Source organism: Syngnathoides biaculeatus, chromosome 9, assembly GCF_019802595.1.
Source record: "Syngnathoides biaculeatus isolate LvHL_M chromosome 9, ASM1980259v1, whole genome shotgun sequence".
NCBI classification, from domain to species: Eukaryota; Metazoa; Chordata; class Actinopteri; order Syngnathiformes; family Syngnathidae; genus Syngnathoides; species Syngnathoides biaculeatus.
This window is the reverse complement of record NC_084648.1, coordinates 26196297-26215474: the sequence shown is the minus strand read 5'-3', so window position 1 is coordinate 26215474 and position 19178 is coordinate 26196297. Positions and strand designations below refer to the sequence as shown.

The 19178-nt window shown below is 43.2% G+C and overlaps 1 protein-coding gene across 3 annotated transcripts in view; it reads right to left on the bottom strand.

Annotated features, from left to right (window-relative positions):
• Positions 1-1635: 1635 nt before the first annotated feature.
• neurl1aa (neuralized E3 ubiquitin protein ligase 1Aa) overlaps positions 1636-19178 on the bottom strand; it is a 56662-nt gene continuing 39119 nt past the window's right edge. For all 3 annotated transcript variants that reach the window (XM_061830126.1, XM_061830125.1, XM_061830127.1), the window contains 2 exons: positions 13736-13885; positions 1636-10800 (listed from right to left, as the gene is read on the bottom strand). In XM_061830126.1, coding sequence (XP_061686110.1) covers positions 10559-10800; positions 13736-13885 — 392 coding nt within the window. In that variant the 3' untranslated portion in view covers positions 1636-10558. The remainder of the gene's footprint in view (positions 10801-13735; positions 13886-19178) is intronic.

The following is a 19178-nucleotide window of genomic DNA, read 5'->3' as shown; positions in this document are numbered from 1 at the left end:
TAACATGGTGCAGGGCAGAAAAATAGTCGGTTCGCTGATCAAGAATTTAATTACCAAATTGCCAGAGGGAAAAAAACTGTTCTGCCTGCTACTTTTGACTTTCATTGATCTGTAGCGCTTTCCCGACTGAAGGAGCTGGAAGAGCTGGTGGCCAGGATGTGGAGGATCAGAAAGAATCCTGCCTGCTCTGGACCTAGTTCGCATTGCATGCAAGTCCTCAATAGTTTGGAGCCTGGTGGTGATGCAGTTGTAAAACGTAAATGTAAAACGTTGGCCTCACAGTTCTAGGGTCCAGGGTTCAATCCTGACGCTCCTAATGGAATTTGTATGTTCTCCCCCTGTCTGCAGGGGATTTCCTCCCGCATCCCAAAAACATGCAACATTAATTGGACACTCTAAATTACCCATAGGTCTATTTGTGACTGCTACTATTGTCTGTCTCCTTGTGTCCTGCGATTGGCTGGCAACCAGTTAAGGGTGTACCCTTTTTCCTGCCCGTTGACAGCTGGATTAGGCTCCATCACTCCCGCGACCCTCGTGTGTATAAGCAGCTAAGAAAATGGATGGATTTATGAGGGAAGCAGAACAGTGGTGACGTGTGCCGTAGGTGTGACAGAAGAATTTAAGGTGGAGGCGGGACTGCCTCAGGGATCTGCTCTGAACCCGTTCCTGTTTGCTGTGGTAACGGATAGGCTAACAGATGAGGATAGACTGCAATCCCCTTGGACCATGATGTTTGCATGATATTGTGATCTCCAGTGGAAGCAGGGAGTAGGTGGAGGAACAATTACAAAAATGGAGGAGTGATGGTGAGTGTTGTAAGGAATTGAAGAAACGAGTCCAAGCAGGTTGGAACACCTGCCTAAATGTGTCTGGTGTGTTATGTGACAGAAGAGTCTCTGCTAGGATGATGGGCAAAGTTTATAAAACAGTGGTGAGGCCAGCCATTATGTATGGATTTAGAGATGGTGGCACTGAAGTGTGAACAGGTTGGATAGGATTATATGTCAGGATATAAACAATTTATCCCCGACATAGGAGTGCTCATATAGAGTTCGTTTAGCCGTCATACGAGTTGTCTACGGCAGAGAGAATGGTCTGTTATGACCTTACATGTCACTGGTGTTCATTCGCCTTGCATTTCATCATGAAATGCTACCACATTTCTGCCATTTTAGTCTTTTGTCCTTGCATTTTTCTGATCAATTCAGCTTTGCCCACACGCAGAACTAAGCTTCGGTACACTCCCACCCTTTAAGTGACAAGTATTTAATTGTGTTGTCAGTGTCATGCGTCCGTCGAGCACAAGGAACCATCCAGCTATCCATTTTCTGAGCCGCTTATACCGTCAAGAGGGTCGCGGGAGTACTGGAGCCAATCCCAGCGATCATCGGGTAGGAGGCAGGGTACACCTTGAACTGGTTGCCAGCTAATTACACACAAGGAATCATATGTTTTATGAGGCGCAAGATGTGAATCAGGTCTCGCAAATAGCATTGAAAAACTGAGCTTTAATGATCAACTATGTTACAAGACAAGAAAAAAAATGTATCCCTGGTAGTTGGAGCCACTCTCATTAAAGAGCAAACAACCAGTTTGATGAAATATACATTTAGTGTAGGACATGAAAAAAACATGAGCGTGGAGAGTCATTGAGCAATGAAAATGTACCACTGGGGTAGTAATGCTTATCTACAGTCCTCAAGCAATTTAGAGCAGTTTAAAGTAATAGAGCAATAGTTTGGTACAGTTAACAATCATGCAAACGGTAAAGTTCTCAAACACGAGTGGCCAGGAGTAATCAACAACAGAATACAAATGGTGCAGCATGATAAAACAGTCTTTGTATGAAGAGCGAATAATGGTGGCCTGGAAGGGCACAAAAATATAACAAATTGGGAAACACTAGCATTCCAGAAATCATAAAAAATAAAACATGAAACACGTTCACATTTCAGGAACCATAAAAACAAAACACACATTTGAGAAAACAAAAAAACAAACATGAAACTAACATTTCAGGAAACCTGGAAAAAGCCCATCTCACATTCTTCGAAATGCCACAGCCTTTCTCTATTCATTTTTTAATGTACTGAATGAGGGATTTATCTTGCATACATTCTGGTCTGATCCGAAACTGTTCCTGAACCACGTACAATGCACCATAGTTAAATCAGATGGGTTTCTTCAATGGATGATTAGTTGTCGAGTGGTTTCAATGCGATTCAGAATTCAATGTCTATTGTTCTTCGTTCTTGTTCTTTGTTCTTCTCCTTACTCAACATTAATTTCGTACCAGGGCGGCACCAACTGCCGGAGACAAATTCCTTGTGTTGTTACATAATTGGCCATTAAAGCTGACTCTGAACTGCTCTTCTTCCCATGCGTGCATGGGTTTCTCTGGGTACTCCACTTTACTCCCACATCCCAAAAACATGCGTTGTAGGTTAAATGACAACTCTAAATTGCCCATAGGTGTGAATGTGAGTGTTAATGATTATTTGTGCCGTGTGATTGGCTGGTAACCAGTTCAAGGTGTACCCTGCCTCTCACTAGAAAATAGCTGGGATAGACACCAGCACACCCATGACCCAAGTGAGGATCAGTGATACTGAAAATGGATGGATGGATGGACGTACTTTTCTGAGATTAAAAAAAAAATCCCGTGTTATTTTCTGTTGGACAGTGAAAAGCAAAGTTAAACATCAATATCAACGTTTATAAAATATCGAATTCAAAATGATCAAAATCATCAAGTTTCTTACAGAAACCTCTTAGAGCTAAATAACAAAATGAAAACCCTTCTGTGATGCCAGATAATTTCATGCATTTCAAGCCATTGGATTTAAGACCCCAGTTAGCTAGGATTGGCTCCAGCATACCCACAACACTTGTGAGGATAACCGATGTTGAAAATGGATTGATGCAAAACAATTAAGCCATATCTCAAACATAATTCTGGCTAAAAACAAAACACTCAAATGAGTTTGGTTGCACTGTGACATCCCATTCTTAATCCAGAGGGATTTATATGATGTCGGTGGATATAACAGCTTCATATTTTGTGGGAAGGTTTGAATGTATGTTAAGACTTTAGGGCGTTTTCCAGAAGTGCATTTGTGAGGTCACACACTGATGTTGACGGAAAAGGCGTGGCTATCAGTTTCCAAATTCCCTCTAATTCATCCCTAAGGTGCTCAGTCAGGTCTCTATTTTGACCATTCCAGTTCATCCACACCAAGGGGGACCATATAGCACAGTGGTTAGAGCATTGGTTTGGTAAACCAGGGGTCGTGAATTTGTTTCTCACTGGGTCCACACCTGCTGATGATGTAGTCAGTGCCCAACTCCTCAGTTCAGTTCCGCCTCAGTGCGAATAATGAGTGGGAATGATTTGTTGATATATCATGCAGTGGACTCTTTCGCCAAAGTAGGCTCCAGCTCACCTGTGAACCTGAATGTAAGCTCTTGAACTCTAATGGCCATTACAAGAGCTGTTTTAAAAATGTGCAAACATACAGAGCGAACCTAGCACGAAAGTCAGGATACACCAGGATTTGTGCTCTGGTGCAGCTGCAGTCTGCAAAAATAGCACCCTAGGTTTTACTGTATTTTGTATTGTTGTAGTAATGTTGCTCGACTGCTGCAAAGTCAAAATATTATAAATTCCAGCATATAATGTAATTCCACACCACTGCATCTCTGACGTAAATACAAAACACATTTTTCACAAACACATTGAAAGTTTATTCACCACAATCATCTGACTCACTGAATACAGTTTACAACGCTTGAATTGAATTGAAAGAAAATTGAGGTTTACCAAATACTTCATCACAACTATGGCAAAACTGAGAAAAGTAGAGATGCACACTTTTGGTCCCAAACTTCAGATAAGGTAAACAAATCAGCCATACATGACAAAAAAAATCTATAGTGACAATCTAATTGTGTTGTAATCTATGCATACACACACATTATAGTAGCAATTTAAAATACTGCAAAGACACAAAACAGAATGGAGTCATAAAATAGCAATTTAAAATACTGCAAACACACAAAACAGAATGAAGAAACGTAAATTAAGAGGATCTAGCCCTCTCATCAGTGATGGATTATTACCACATTACAGGGTCAGTCACATTCAAGCAGCCATTTGAATATTTTGAATGCAAAGGTAAATGAGTATAAATTAGAAAAACAGATTAACCATTTGTCAACATGGTACCAGAAATTATTTCACTGCATTGACTTTTATGAATGAATGTAATGCAAATGAACTGAAAAAGGGTTAAAGTGTATATGTGGTCTGAGTGCAAATTAAAAAACATACCATGACTCAAACACGGGCATAAACATTTCCAAATGTACAATCAGTTGCTTAATTAAAGTGACGTTATCACCACCTAACGGGATACAATGATGGCTTTCACACAGTATTGTAGGAGTTCCAAATGGGATTTAGAATTCTCTAATGTAACATGGGTATACATACAATATATTTCACAGCAAAAAGCAACATATGGAGTTCAGAGATTGTAATAAACCCAATACTGTAGTTCATATCCAGCAACTCAGATTGTGTACTACAAGGGTGCAATGTACAATAAAACATTTGTACTATTACAAAACTAGAATACATTTAGATTTTCATGTTGAGAGTAAAAAAAAAAAAAATGATGGAGAAAAAAAAAAAATCAATCCATATAATCCTAGAAAAAGCAGATTTTCAATTGAAGCACAACAATAAAAAATGATAACATTTTTCTACATACATAAATTAACATTCAAATATGATTCAACTCTTCAAGCAGTAGCATAAAAAACCTGTACGGCATGTCTGGACGATGCTAATCATTGTTAGCATTGACTGGTGAAGGGCAGCTAGGAGACACATCGGCAGCAAAGCTTTGAGCCCCATTTATCTACAAAATAAGTACAAACGTACAAAACATCCCTTCTCCATCTTATATGGGTTGCTTTATTTGAGGAAGTTATGTATTGTTAGGTTTCATTGTTGAACTGATCAATTACACATGATACAATGGGATGGAACTACTCACTGATGGTGTAGTGGTACACTCGGCTGACATTGGTGCTGGGAGCGTGGGTTCAGTTCCCAGTCAGTGATTGTGTCTATATGTGCCCTGCGACTGACTGGTGACCAGTTCAGGGTGTCCTTCACCTTTCACCCAAAGTCAGCTGGAATAGGTTCTAGTGCCTCACGACCTGGGATATGCGGCATTAAAAACAAATAGATGGATGGACAATGGGATGGAATTACAGTTCAGGAAATCATAAAGACAAGGATGCTACCCTAGGTCTGAATGTTTGTTTATGTGTGCTTTGTGATTTGACTGGCAGTTCACCTTTCCTAATCCCTGGCTCAGACCACAAGAACACAAGTCTGGTCCCTCAAGATGAAACATCTGATTCCTGCCATAAAATCCTGCTATGTTTCCATCACCTCTCTATATTGTGGTTTACATAGTGTGAATTCCAGACAGCATTTTTTTGTACATCATTGTAGTGCAGTTACTCACTTGCACGTCTAATAATTTGCTTTATTGGCTGTATGAGTTTCATGTGGCAGGAATGATTTACGTGAGGTCAATTGGGCTCCTTTTCGTAGCAGAAAATGTATCCTTAGATTGACACATTTGGTCAGTCATGTTTAACATAATTGGAAAGCCTGTGTAAAATACTAGCCAGTCGAGATCTATGAAAAAAAAAAAATCACAATTTCAATCTTATACATACATAACCTTAGCCTGACATATTAAAGCATGGGCTGCTGTTCACATCATTCAAGTCGATCACTTGCCTTTATTAGCCATGTGCTTGTGTAGAGTGTGTGGATGGTGATCTCAAGTGAATAAATAAAATACCTGCACCTCTAGAAAATCACGAACTGGCATTTAATTGCATATATGAAACTTGTAAATGTATGAAATACTAATCATTACTTCATTTATTTATTGCAGCGGTTTTCTGGAAAACAAACAGTGATAAATGAGGGTTTACTGAATTATGGTCACTGGGCTAATCTTATCAAATCAAATTGTCAGAGGAGGCGGGAATGGAAAACATATCTATGCTACCGGATATAAACACTACCATCGCAGAAAAAACAGCCATGGGGGAAGAGGTCCTAATTTTGTTTGTGGAAAACATGTGTGGTGAAAAAAGAACAAAGAGAAAACAAATGTCATCGCTGGGTGCTCCAGGGAGAATGGTTTGGGCTTTCCATTCGTCCTGGAAACTTGAAGTGATGTTTCTCACTGGGTTTCTGAAGCCTGCCATTTCACTCTAACATCATTGTTTGGACGAGTAGAACAAGGGCGCCGACGTGCCATTACAAGATGGTATGTTGCAGGGTTCTCATTATGTCAGTGTATGTATGATATCCCCCCCTAAAAAGTCAAACATTCCAGACTTTTCATTGTAACATCTGATGCCAAATTTTTGATAGAAGATTGTTACACAAGGAATTTTGTTGTTCCTGACAAAATATGTCAGGCCCAATCCGCACAATCGGCTGCAATACCAAATTGGCCCAAGAATGAAGATAAAATCTTGTGGTCTGACTCAGAAATAAAGAAAGCTGTGGGTGCTCAAGCGACCTGAACAGAATAAACAGATGATGAATGGATAGATGATTTGATAAGGATGATTTAGAATCAAAAGTGTGGGAGACCAATCATTCAAATATTTCAAATGAGTTATTATATCACTGTCTGGCAACTACATTTTTATGAAGGTTTTACATTTTACATACATTTTACATTTTTATGCTACTGCTGAAAACTTTTTCACAAAAGTCAGAAGACATGTTCATATAATGTGGGAACCTTCGTGGATCTATAAAAATAATTAAGCATTTGTGTACTTTTTTTCTTCACTGAGTGAAGAATGTGACTGCTTTCTGTTACACAATGGCATTTTTGGTTAGTTTCCTTCTAATAGATACATCTGCTTGTTACAAACGTGGGTTAAGGCAGGAAGCTGTCATAACTCCATTTCCTTCTGATACCATGGCAACCTTGACTTCACGTGTTCTTTCGGAGCTATTTTTGAGGAGCTGTGAATGTCAGGATTATTCACAGTGCATCAGGGATGGCTATGACTAGTTTGGGAAAATAGCCTGTTAAAAAAAAAAAAAAACGGGCCCTGAGAATCCACTCCGTTAGATTTTTTTAAAAATTGTGAGCGGCTGAGTCTGCTGATTGTTTAAACCCATTAATTTCTTTCAACTGTCTCACAGCAATGGGGCATTTCCATGAAGATACTGATTTCAGTGCAACAAATCATATTGGAGGGCAAGTTGCTAGCTAGCACAATATACAGTTGATGTTAACATTCACTGTGAAAAATCACACATTTCATTTTTTTTGTCTCAGTGTCTGAAGTCAAATAAAACTAAACCTCTCCTGTTTCAGGTCAGTCAGGATCACAGACATTGTTTAATTTTGCCATAATAATGAGAGAGAGAGAGAGAGAGAGAGAGAGAGAGAGAGAGAGAGAGAATGTTGTATTTCCTTCAAGGTCAAATTTTACACACACAAAAAGTTGTTTTTAAAGAACACTGGGAAGCCCAGATGATGAGGTTTAGACGGTAGCTCCTGAGAGATTAACTGACAACATGTCAACATAACTGACAGCACATCTGGGGATGTATATAAGGCCACACTTCAAACACTCTCCTTGCTTGTGTGACATAAAAAAATGTGTATGAAATCACAGAATTGTGGCACTCCACAACTCTGGCTCATCCTTGGGTGCAATTTCCAGATGGTTGAAGGTGCTGCATACATCTGTTCAAACAATTATATGCAAGTATAAACATCATGAGAATGTTCAGCCATCACACCACTCAGGAAGAAGACTAGCTCTGTGTCCCAAAGATTAACGTGTTTTGGTCCGAAATGTGTGAATCAAGCCCAGAACAAAAACAAGTGACCTTGTCATGACTTCTGGAAGAAGCTGGTAAGAATGTGTCCTTATCCACCGTGAAGCAAGTCCTCCACCGACATGGGCATGAAGGCCATTCAGCAAGAATGAAAGGATTACGCCTAAAGAAGGCCACACCTAATTTCCAGATGCTTAAAGGTGCTACATTCATCCGTTCAAACGATTATCCAAACATATTAACATCAAGGGAATGTCCAGCTATCACACCACACAGGGAGGAGATATGCTCTGTGTCCCAAAGAAGAATGTGTTTTGGTGGGAAATGTGTGACTCAACCCCAGAACAAGTACTAGAGACGTTGTGAAGATCCTGGATGAATCTGGTTAGTCATTATCCACAGTGAAACGAGTCCTGCACCGACATAGGCTGAAAGGCCACTCACCAAGAATGAAGCCATCATTCCGAAAACAAACAAACAAAAAAACAGAATACAGTTTGCAAAAAGACATCTTAACTTCTAACTTCTAACCCTTAACTTCTGGAGCTATATCCTGTGGTTTGATGAGAATAAAATGGAGCACTTTGGTCAAAATAATCAATGTTACATCTGGAGGGAAAAGGGGGAAGCTTGTAGATCTGAGAACACCATACCAACTACGAAGCATGGAGGTGGCAGCATCATATTGTGGGGCTGTTTTGCTGCACCAATAACTGGAGCTCCTCATAAAATAGATGGCATCATGAAGAAAGAACATTACATGGAGATACAGTAGTACCTCTACTTACGAAATGGATCCGTTCTGGAAGTCGTTTGGCAACCTGAATTTTTCTAAGTAGGAGCGTATTTTACACGTAAATAGCATAATCTGTTCCAAGCCCCCCGACCCCGCCGTCAAAAATAAGCATTCAAAGTTAATAATGTAAACAATAATGTAAAAATTTATGATCATTTACCTTTGGCGTTGGGAAACTATGCGAAGAGATGGGTGAGTGATGAGGAAAAAGCATCATGGCGATGGAGGAGGCAAACTTTGACAGCCGAGATATAAAATAATGTACAAATGTACACACGCACACAACTTAATTCCACTAAAGATTCTTGGGGTCCATGGTGAAGAAAGATGAATAAGCTTGAAAAAAAAAGACAAATGAAAAGTTTTACTTTTCCAATATGCGTTAGCTTGTGACAGCGCCAGCGTGATTCGGTGACCATCGAGTGTCAAAGAGAACAGCTCTATCATGCCACACAAAGCAAGATACAGGAAGTATATCACCGGTAAAGATTGGCGTCACTCCTCGCCAATGGGATGCCAGGATGATGCTACATGATAGCCATTAGGAGAGCAACTCTGTCGCGCCACACTAGATAAGATATAGGAAGTGCATAATGGGTAAAAATTGCCATCCCTCCTAACCAAAGGGTTGCCAGGAAAATACTCCGACGATAGCCAATGAGAGAGATGTTCATAAGTAGAGGTACGACTGTAATAAGGCAACATCTCAAGACATCACCCAGGAAACATAACTTGGGCGTAACTGGGTCTTCCAGATAAACAATGACCCTAAGCATTCAGTCAAAATGTGAAAAAATGGGTTGAGGATAACAAGCTCAATGTCTTGGAGTGGCCATCACAAAGCCCTGATCTGAATTTTATCGAAAATTTGAGGGCACATATAAGAAGGCGTGTGCGAGCAAGCCAACCGACAATCCTGACTCAGTTACCGGTTTTGTCAAGAGGAATGGGGCAGGATTCCAGTGGAGTACTGTCAGGAGCTTGTGCAAGGTTACCCAAAATGTTAGACCCAAGTCATGCACATCCATCCATCCATCCAATATTCAAGCTGCTTTCCTCACATGGGTCGCAGGATTGCCAGAGCCTATCCCAACAATGTTCAACATGAGAGGTTTAGTCTGATTTTACTTCAGACAGTGAAACAAAAAATGAAACGTCTGTTTTTGCGCAGTGTGTTAATTTCTGGCTTCAACTGTACCTACTACCAACAATAGAAGTAGAACTAAAATAAACGTACAGTTGATAAAATGAGAATACAAGCTGTGCAATACTACTTACAGTCAGCATTGTTTCTAAACACATCACTCACAGATTACCCTTGCAATAACAATGATTCATCACTTCATTGTCTTGTCTGAGCCTGATTCAACTATTGCCAAGTTGAGCTCAGCAATACAGACACAAGTTGCGAGATACTGAAATAACTTATATGCTGTGAGTGTGCTTGTTTTTGCTGGTCCCATCAGACATACTCTACATATCTGGTTGACCAAGTTCTGCATCAAGTCCTGAAAAAAAACATAACATTCCGCCCAGAGGAGACACTGTGTTTTAGCACAGTCCCTGCATTGTAGCAGCATGGCTCATTAAATTAAACCTTTGATGAAAATTGTTTTAGTGCTTCCCCTCTACTAATAAGTTTTCAGAGTGCTCACGGGGAGGAAACACTTGTGGCAGGTACTGTATTTCTTTCACTTCAAGTACTGCCTCTGTCTGAGATCTCATTATGAGCAGTATTGTACCTGGATTGATTAAGATTCAGACTCAACCAACAATAATTGTATTATCAAAATATCAAGATTTTCCCTTACATTCCCCTCATATCTGGGAGTTGGCAGCCCCATTATGTGCTCTTATGTACTTCGGTAGGTCTTGATAATGTCTTTAATCTGCCTTCTGCAGATGGGGCAACAGGCATTGGACATTTTCTTGAGCTTCAGGCCACAAGTATAACAAAGACACATGTGTCCACAGGCATAAATGACTGTGTCCACTGGTTTCTCGTAACAGATTGAGCACTCATCAGACCGAGGGCCACGGCCTGATGGAAAGGTAGGTGACTTAGGAAAGTTGACTGGAGAATTTGGGGTTGTTCCTGAAAAAAGTAGAAATATTATTTTAAGATGCAGAACATGCTCAATTCCAGTACAGTTGATGATAGAATCTTCACAAAATGCTGTGAAAGAATAAACAGTAGATGACTGTAGGCTCAAAAATTTAACCAATTTACAAATACAAAAAGTCATACTCTGAAGTATTTTGACAATAACAGATGACACAGTTTTGCCTCTATCTTCTTCTTTTCCTTTCGGTTTGTCCTGTCAGTGGTTGACCACAGAACCCTTTTTCACACTGACAAAAAAGGGATTTCATGTGCATACTTTTAGTTTCAACTTAAGTTAGTTTCACGCAAAAAAATTATTTAGCATTTTATGTTTCACTGCCATTTTCTCCAGGTTATGCCCATTTCAGGGGGTCAAAAGTATTTGGAATATGACTGGAGTGTGTAGGATACATGATGCTAGCAACTGAAAAAAGTAATGACAGGATTGCTAAAATTAGGACCACAAGGGAAAGGAGCTATTTACCTTCCATTAACGAATGTTCTCACAAAATCACTCTAGTAACATACAGTCAAGTAATATAACAATACTCGGGCATATTCTTTCTAACATGTGAAAAACAAAGTTACATCTCTAAAATTCATTCGCACCTTTCTTCTACTCAGTAGCAACTTTGTTCTCCCATTTATGCCTTAATGTACAGCTGTGACCAAATGGTTTGAGGGTGACTCAAGTATTGGTTTTTCCAAAGTTTGCTGTTTCAGTGCTTTTAGATCTTTGTTTTAGATGTTACTATGATATACTGAAGCATAATTACATGAATTTCATAAGCGTCAAAGGTTTTGTTGATAAATGACATTAATGCATAGAGTCAATACTTACAGTGTTGACATTTCTTTTTCAACACCACTGCAATTTGACCTGGCATGCTGTCAATTAGCTTCTGGGCCCCATCTTGACTGATGGCACCACATCTTGCATTAATCAGTGATTGGAGTTTTTCACTCTTTATTGACCTGCCTCTTGAGGATATACCACAAGTTTTCAATGGGATTAAGGTCTGAGGAGCTTCCTGGCCATGGACCCAAAATGTCGACGTTTTCTCTCTGAGCCACATACATCACTTTTGCCTCATGGCAAGGTGCTCCATCATACTGGAAAGGAATTGTTTGTCACCAAATTGTTTGTGGATGATTGGGAAATTTACTCTTGGAGGATGTTTTGGTATCGTTCTTTATCCATGACTGCATTTATAGGAAAAATTGTGATTGAACCCAGTCCCTTGGCTGAGTAGCAACCCCCCACATGAATGATCTCAGGATGCTTTACTGTTGGCGTGAGGTGATGGATGGTAGTGCTCACCTTTTCTCCTCTGGACAAGCTTTTTTTTCACAGTAGTCAGCAGTCCAATTCTTGTACGTTTTGGCAGAATACCAGTCTGTCTTAGATGTTTTCTTGGAGAAAAGTAGTTTCTTTGCTACCCTTCTTAACACCAGGCCACCCTACAAAACTCTTTGCCTCACTGTGCGTGAAGACGCACTCACACCTGCTTTCTGAGCAAGCTCCGCATCGGTGGTGTCCCGATCTTGTAGCTCAATGAATTTTAGGAAATGGTCCTGGGGTTTGCCTGACTTTTTTTGGATGCCCTGAAGCCTTCTTCACAGAAATTTAACCTCTCTCCTTGAAGTCCTTGATGATCTCATAAATGGTTGATTTAGGTGGAATCTTTTTACATGTAAAGCCCTTTTTGTGCATTGCATTGACGATTGTGTATGTTTCCTAGCTGGTAACCGTGGTTAACAGAGGAAGAAGAATTATTTCAAGCACCACCCTCCTTTTAAAATTGTTATTCTAACACAATCAGCATGATAAAGTGACGTCAAGCACTGTCCTCATCAACACTCTCACCTGTGTTAACGAGAAAATCATTGACATGATGTCAGCTGGTCCTTCTGGGACCTTCAGGGCTGAATTGTGGTGGTAAATGTTGTGGGAGTGGAGGGTGGGGTGGAAATGAAATTAATTTTCATGGAAAATAGGGACTTTGCAATTTATTTCAATTTACATGATCACTTTTCGAAACATTCTCGAGTCCATTCAAATTGGCAGCACAGAAAATAGGGCACTACATTTTGTAAAAAATAATATTTGTGTCCTCAAAACTTTTGGCCACACCTGTCAGCGTGTATCTCTGTAGATAGACCACAGTGCTCCTAAAAGGCCAAGCCAGACACAGTAAAGAACATCCATCCATTATTTGAGTCACTTATTCACACAAGGGTTGCAGGAGATACTGGAGCCTACCCCATTGGCTGTTTGCCAGGCAATCGCAGAGCACAAAGAAACAGCCAACCAGTCGCACTCACAATCACACATCAGGAAGATTTAGATTCTCCAATCAACGCATGTTTTTGGGATGTGGAAAGAAAGCGGAGTGCTGCGAAAAAAAATCTACGCAGGCACAGGGAGAACATGCAAACTCTACTCAGGCAGGGCTGGGATTTGAACCCTGGTCCTAATAACTGTGATGCAGACGCTGTAACCAGTTGCATCGCCATGCTGCCACTGTAAGAACAGCAGATGTTTATTATATTGCTATTATTTTCAGATTTTGATCTTTTACTTGTTACTTATCTGGTTTATCTTTTGAGTTATATTTCAAGTTGAGTTTTGGTAGTTGAATTAATACTCTTTTAAACCAATGAATAATCATGTTTCTTCATCACGATTTCAATATTAATCATTATGAGTGATCATCATTTTTTTATCCATAATCACTCACCACTACAACACACCCAACATATTGTTACATCCAGCAACAGGTGAAGCAGCAGCGGGCCTGTGAAGTGCATGTCGTTGTTTCTAACTACAGTGCTACAACATGGAGTATTTCATAATGGATTCAATCGAGTCCTCTGAGGGCTGACTGATGCCCTGTTTCTGTAGAGGCAAAATAGGTGGACCTACCCCCTGGTGAGCTGCAGTAAGCTGCCGAGCAACCGCCTCCATTAAGGACAGGATCTGAGCTGCTGTTGCCCAGGGCAATTGGAGTGTGTGGTGATGAGGAGGGCGAAACGGGGTTCGACCCGGCCCGTCTATCTCCAAAATGAGTAGATCCTACAGATGATGAAAAAAAGGACGAGAGGGTGTCAATCTCTATAAGAACTGGAGTCACAACAACTGTCAGCCAATTTTACTGTTTCTGGTAGAATCGCTTTAGAAAATGTTATCTTCCTTCCATTTCAGCCTACACACTGACATGTTGCTGTTGGCAAAATGTATGATGCAATACAAAGGACAGCCTTGGGGACCTAGGTCAGAGAATTCATCTCCATCTCCTCCTCCAGTGTCAAAATTGCCCTTGTGCATGACACTAAACCTTGAGTCAACACCTGACATATCATTAGTTCACTCCCATTCACGTCAAAAGATGAATGACAAACAATATTCCGAGACTACCAGAGACAAACTACATCAAAAAGCATGCCAGGTTTAATACTGCAATAGTTGTTTCATAAAAAGCAGGATGTTGCAAGTCAAGACATGCTGCCCAGAAGAAAAAAAAATCCAAGTTGTTATGTAGCTATCAACACATCCGCGTCATATATTTGCGCTTACATACACTGAAAATAAGTATTTAAACACCCTGCTATATCGCAAGTTCTCCCACTTAGAAATCATGGAGGGGTGTGAAATTTTCATCGTAGGTGCATGTCCACTGTGAGAGAGATAAATTAAAAAGAAAAATCCAAAAATGTGTGCATGATTCTTTTCACAGGGTTATTAATCAAATTACTTAGTTCCCTCATATAAGAAAATCATTGTTAAGTTTTGAAGTAGGTCAGTTGTACTTTTGAGCATATCCAATGTGCATACTGTGGCTCTTCCTCGCCAAGAGGAGACATGCACTGGAAAGGAGAGGAATGAAGATTAGCTGAAGTAAAACAGAATATATGTGCGTGAATGAGAAAGGTGGCGCGGGAAGAGTGAGGCTACAGGGAGAAGAGATAGTGAGGGTGGAGTACTTCAAATACCATCCAGGCCACCAAACGCGAGGCGTCCAGGTGGACAGGTCAGGAGGACGACCTGGACGCCAAGCACCAGGATCCCCACGGGGTGATTCGGGGGGACGACCGCGGTGAGGAACCAAACAGCGAAGCAGGAACCAGACCGAGGCAAGCAACTGCTTCGTACAAGAACCTCCAACACGGTGGTTGCAAGACGACCAAGGATTGGTTGCCACTGAGCCTTGGTCAGGAGGCAGCCATGGATTGGTCACCGAGGCCAGGTCATGAAGCGGCGAAGAGGATGACGGAGAGAAGGACCAAAGTCATGAGCGCCACCATCACAGCTATCTCGAAGTCTCTCCAGCTCCGGGGTGGCTCATCAGCACTCTCCAGCTCCTGTCGCCGTCGAGACAGGGGGGTGGGACAGCCGCGGAGCGGTCGCCGCTGGTACTCCTGGACAGCAACGTGAGAAGGTAGCGGTGTCGTCCTCACCACCTTCTCCTGGACAGCAATGTAAGAAGGCGGCAGCGTCCTTGCCACCTTCTCCTGGACAGCAACGTGAGAAGGCGGGGGCGTCGTTGTCCTCCTCCTCTCCTCCTGGACGGGAACGTGAGAAGGCGGGGGCGGCGTCGTCCTCACCGCCTCCTCTCCTCCTGGACGGGAACGTGAGAAGGCGGCAGCGTCCTTGCCACCTTCTCCTGGACAGCAACATGAGAAGGCGGGGGCGTCGTCGTCCTCCTCCTCTTCTCCTGGACGGGAATGTGAGAAGGCGGGAGCAGCGGCATCACCACCTCCTCCTGGACAGCAACATGAGAAGGCGGCGGCACCATCGCCACCTTCTGGACGGGAACGTATGGGCGTGCCCGTCGCCGTCTGAGCAGGAACGGGGGGCGACCGTGGACCGGTCGCTGACGAAGCAGGAGCGTGGAGCGGCCGCGGGCTGGTCGCCACCAGTACTCCTCACGGACGAGAAGCGGCTGTGGAGACGTCGCCACCTCCTGGACTGCAACGTGAGGCGGCATCAGGTCGGTCTCCACTGCCACGTGAGCTTGCTGGGCTTTTGTTGATACAGCAACGTGGGGATGGCGCGGTGGCGGATCAGTTTCCACGGCGACGTGAACGAGTAGGCAAAGAGTCACTTGAAACTGACAAGTGGGCGTGAGCGGGTCAGTTCCAACTGCCGCATGAGCATGAGTCAGAAACGAGTCCGTTGAAACTGCAACGTGGGCGTGTCGAGGTGGCGGATCAGTTCCCACTGCAACGTGCACTTGGCTTGGTAGTGGATCAGTTGCCACTGTGGCGTGAGCAAAAGTCAGTAACGAGTCAGTCGAAACTACAACGTGTGCGTGTCGAGGTGGTGGATCCGTTCCCATTGCAATGTGCGCTTGGCGAGGTGGTGGATCCGTTCCCACCGCTGCGTGAATCTGCGTCAGCAACGAGTCAGTAGGAGTCGCGACGTCAGCGTAGCTCGGCTGGTTCTGCAATCCTTGCTGAACCTGGGCTGTGAGAGCCGCCAATTCGCTGCTCTATCTCCGCCTACATTTTGCGGCAGAACACCTCGTGATTTGGCGACTCCACCTCCTTCTGGGCTGGAAGATTCGCCACCAGCTGCGGGTCTGCTGGTTTCACCGTTGCCGGCGAGGAGTGGGAGGACGGTGTCTTGCCGCGCAGCGGGAGGCACAAGGGAGCGCCCAGCCGGGGCGTCTCCTCTGCCCGCCACGTGGAGGTCCCGGGTCGATGGCCAAGCGGGTTCCCACAAACGGGTTGGTGTACTCGGACCTATCGGGCGAAGACGCTCGGGTGCTGGAAACGCGGGGAGGTGAAACAAACTGGCCGGGATTGAAGACCGGGTGAAGAGATTCGTAATCGAAATAATCAGAGTCGTACTCAGGCAGCCGGTCATACAAATCAAGGTCCTTCTCATAGTCCGAAAAGTCAAGACTCCAGAAGAATATGCGGTGCCGGACGGGTCGTGGTCGGGAGATATTCGTAGCTCGCCGGTGGAGCATATGACATGGAAGCGGAGGACGTCATGGAGCCTACCCGGATCGGACAGGCTTGGTCCTCCGGCAGTCGGTCTACCTTGCGTCGGTCCCGGCGACGCTGGGTCCTTCCCGCTGGGTCCTGTTTTGGCCAGATCGTTTTGTCACGACCCATCGGAACGGAGGTAGGACCCAAATGCAGGAGGACACGGAAGATGCAAGGTAGTTCGGGGAAAAACTATTATTAGAAGGTCGGGGATCGGGGGCAGTCAGGTGCAGCAGTGGTAGTTGGGACGTCGGGCGAAGAGAGCAGGGTAGGCAGGAGTCTGTACACGGGAGATCAATCAAGGAAGGCAGAAGTGTCAAAGGAGTCAGGCTTACGGCGTCAGTCGGAAAAAAGGCGGAGGTCGGTACACACGGGTTGACGATCAGGGATACGGGAGTACTCGAACAGGGCATGAAGCTCAACGATCGGGTGGAGAACCAGTCGTCATCGGGGTCCTATATATACAGGGGATAATCAGCCCGCATGAGGCGCAGGCGTTGCCTTCCAATTAGCACGGCCGCCTGGGTACCTGCACAGCCCGGATTGGAGCGGCAGGATCATGACAACAAGTGTCTCGTTAAACAGTAACAATAAATTAACATTTTTATTGCACTACAGAAAGTCACAAACAAAGCAAACGCGTGATGTCTTTTAGTGTAGCACCGAATTCCTGTAGCGCGTTGTGACGTCACTTCGGGAGCGATGCCATTGCATCACTTCAATTTTGCTGGTGTGGAGCCCCCTTCTCGACAAGAGGAACTTTTGCTTGCCAGGAGGACACGGGATGTGTCTCTCTCGCCATCTCCAGCCCGTTTTGGACAAATCGCCACAAATCCTCTTTTTTTATTTCCTTAGGGTGGTCCAAAACTTAACACAGAAAATTTGATAAATAAAGCAACTGTGATTTGATGAAAAACAACAACCGTAAGCAAACAACGCAAAAGCGAGTCAATAGAAACATAGCAAAAGTGCATTCAAAGCAAAACAGGAGATTAAATAGGAGATAACTTTATGTACAATTAATCCATTTAATCCAAGGACAAGGGCATAATGCCATCAACACAATTCCTTAATTCCACAACTCGTACCACACTGTCGCACATGCTTGAAAGTTTTCAAGCCAAACCTTTGCTTGCTGAAAAACCTTGTCTTCGAGGGGTTGAATGCTTCATTGCAGGTTCAGGTTGATGTTTACCACATCATTTTTTATGTGGCACGCCACTGATTCATTCACGCCGGAATGGCGCCACAAAGCTTAACTTCTATGGTCTTTGATCATTTCCAAAAGTTCCACTTTTTTGCCGATCCATCAGCTTCCTCTTCCTCATTGTCAACAGGCCAATTTTTTTTTTGCAATCCACTGTCTACAAAATGAAAACAGCTTTATTTTCAAGCAATCCTCTAATTTTGCATCTTTCTCTTCATTTTGCGTGTTTCAGCAGCAGGTTTAAGCTAAAGCATGAGTGCTTTGAATGCATTTTGAAGTAGAGAGGTTATGCACACAGAGTCAACGGCCAGAAAATGGCGCATTGGAAGAAGAAGGGAAAAAGGGAGTTGCTGGGTGGAACTTCGATGATGCAGCCAATCAGCTCCAAAAGCTTTCTTTTTTCGGGGGGGGGGGGGGTGATGCACTGAATCCGCGATAGGTGATCCACGAAGTAGAGAGGGATTCCTCTATTCCCCTACAATAGGAGCCAATTCACCACCAGGTGATAATCAGTTGACAGCTCCACGCTTCTCATAACCGAGTGTCCAAGACGTGCTGACACCTCCACAAAGTCAATCATCGAACCGGTGTCCTGGTGCCAAGAGGCCATGTGACACGCTTATGCTTGAACATCGTGTTTGTTATGGACAATCCATGGTGGGCACATAAGTCTAATAACAGAACACTTGCCTGGGTTCTAATTGGCGGGTGCCTTCTTCCCATTCAACCTCTCCGAGGTCTCACTGACATTACCCACGTGAGCATTGAAGTCCTCTGGCAGACCAATGGTGTCTCCGGAGGGAGTGCTCTCCAGCACTCCCTCTAGGGCAGGGGTGCTCAATGCGTCGATCGCGATCGACCAGGCAGTCTTGCTCGGGACAGCATGCCAAAAAAAAAAAAAGACATCAGCCAATGTTCCCTCTAAAATGCACACGTGCACAATTGTGCACCGCTGATGGAGTCTCTTCGCAGATATTCTGCGTTATGTGCAAAAAAAAAAATATCCAATGCAAATTGAAAGTATAACACAGCTATTCAGTTTGTGGCATTTTGCAATGTGAAACAATGAGTGACGGATGACTGGTTGTGAGATCCAATGGCACAATTCACATACATACTGTAAAAGATGAAAAGAAGAAGCCACTAGTTTCTTTTTGGCAGCACACGG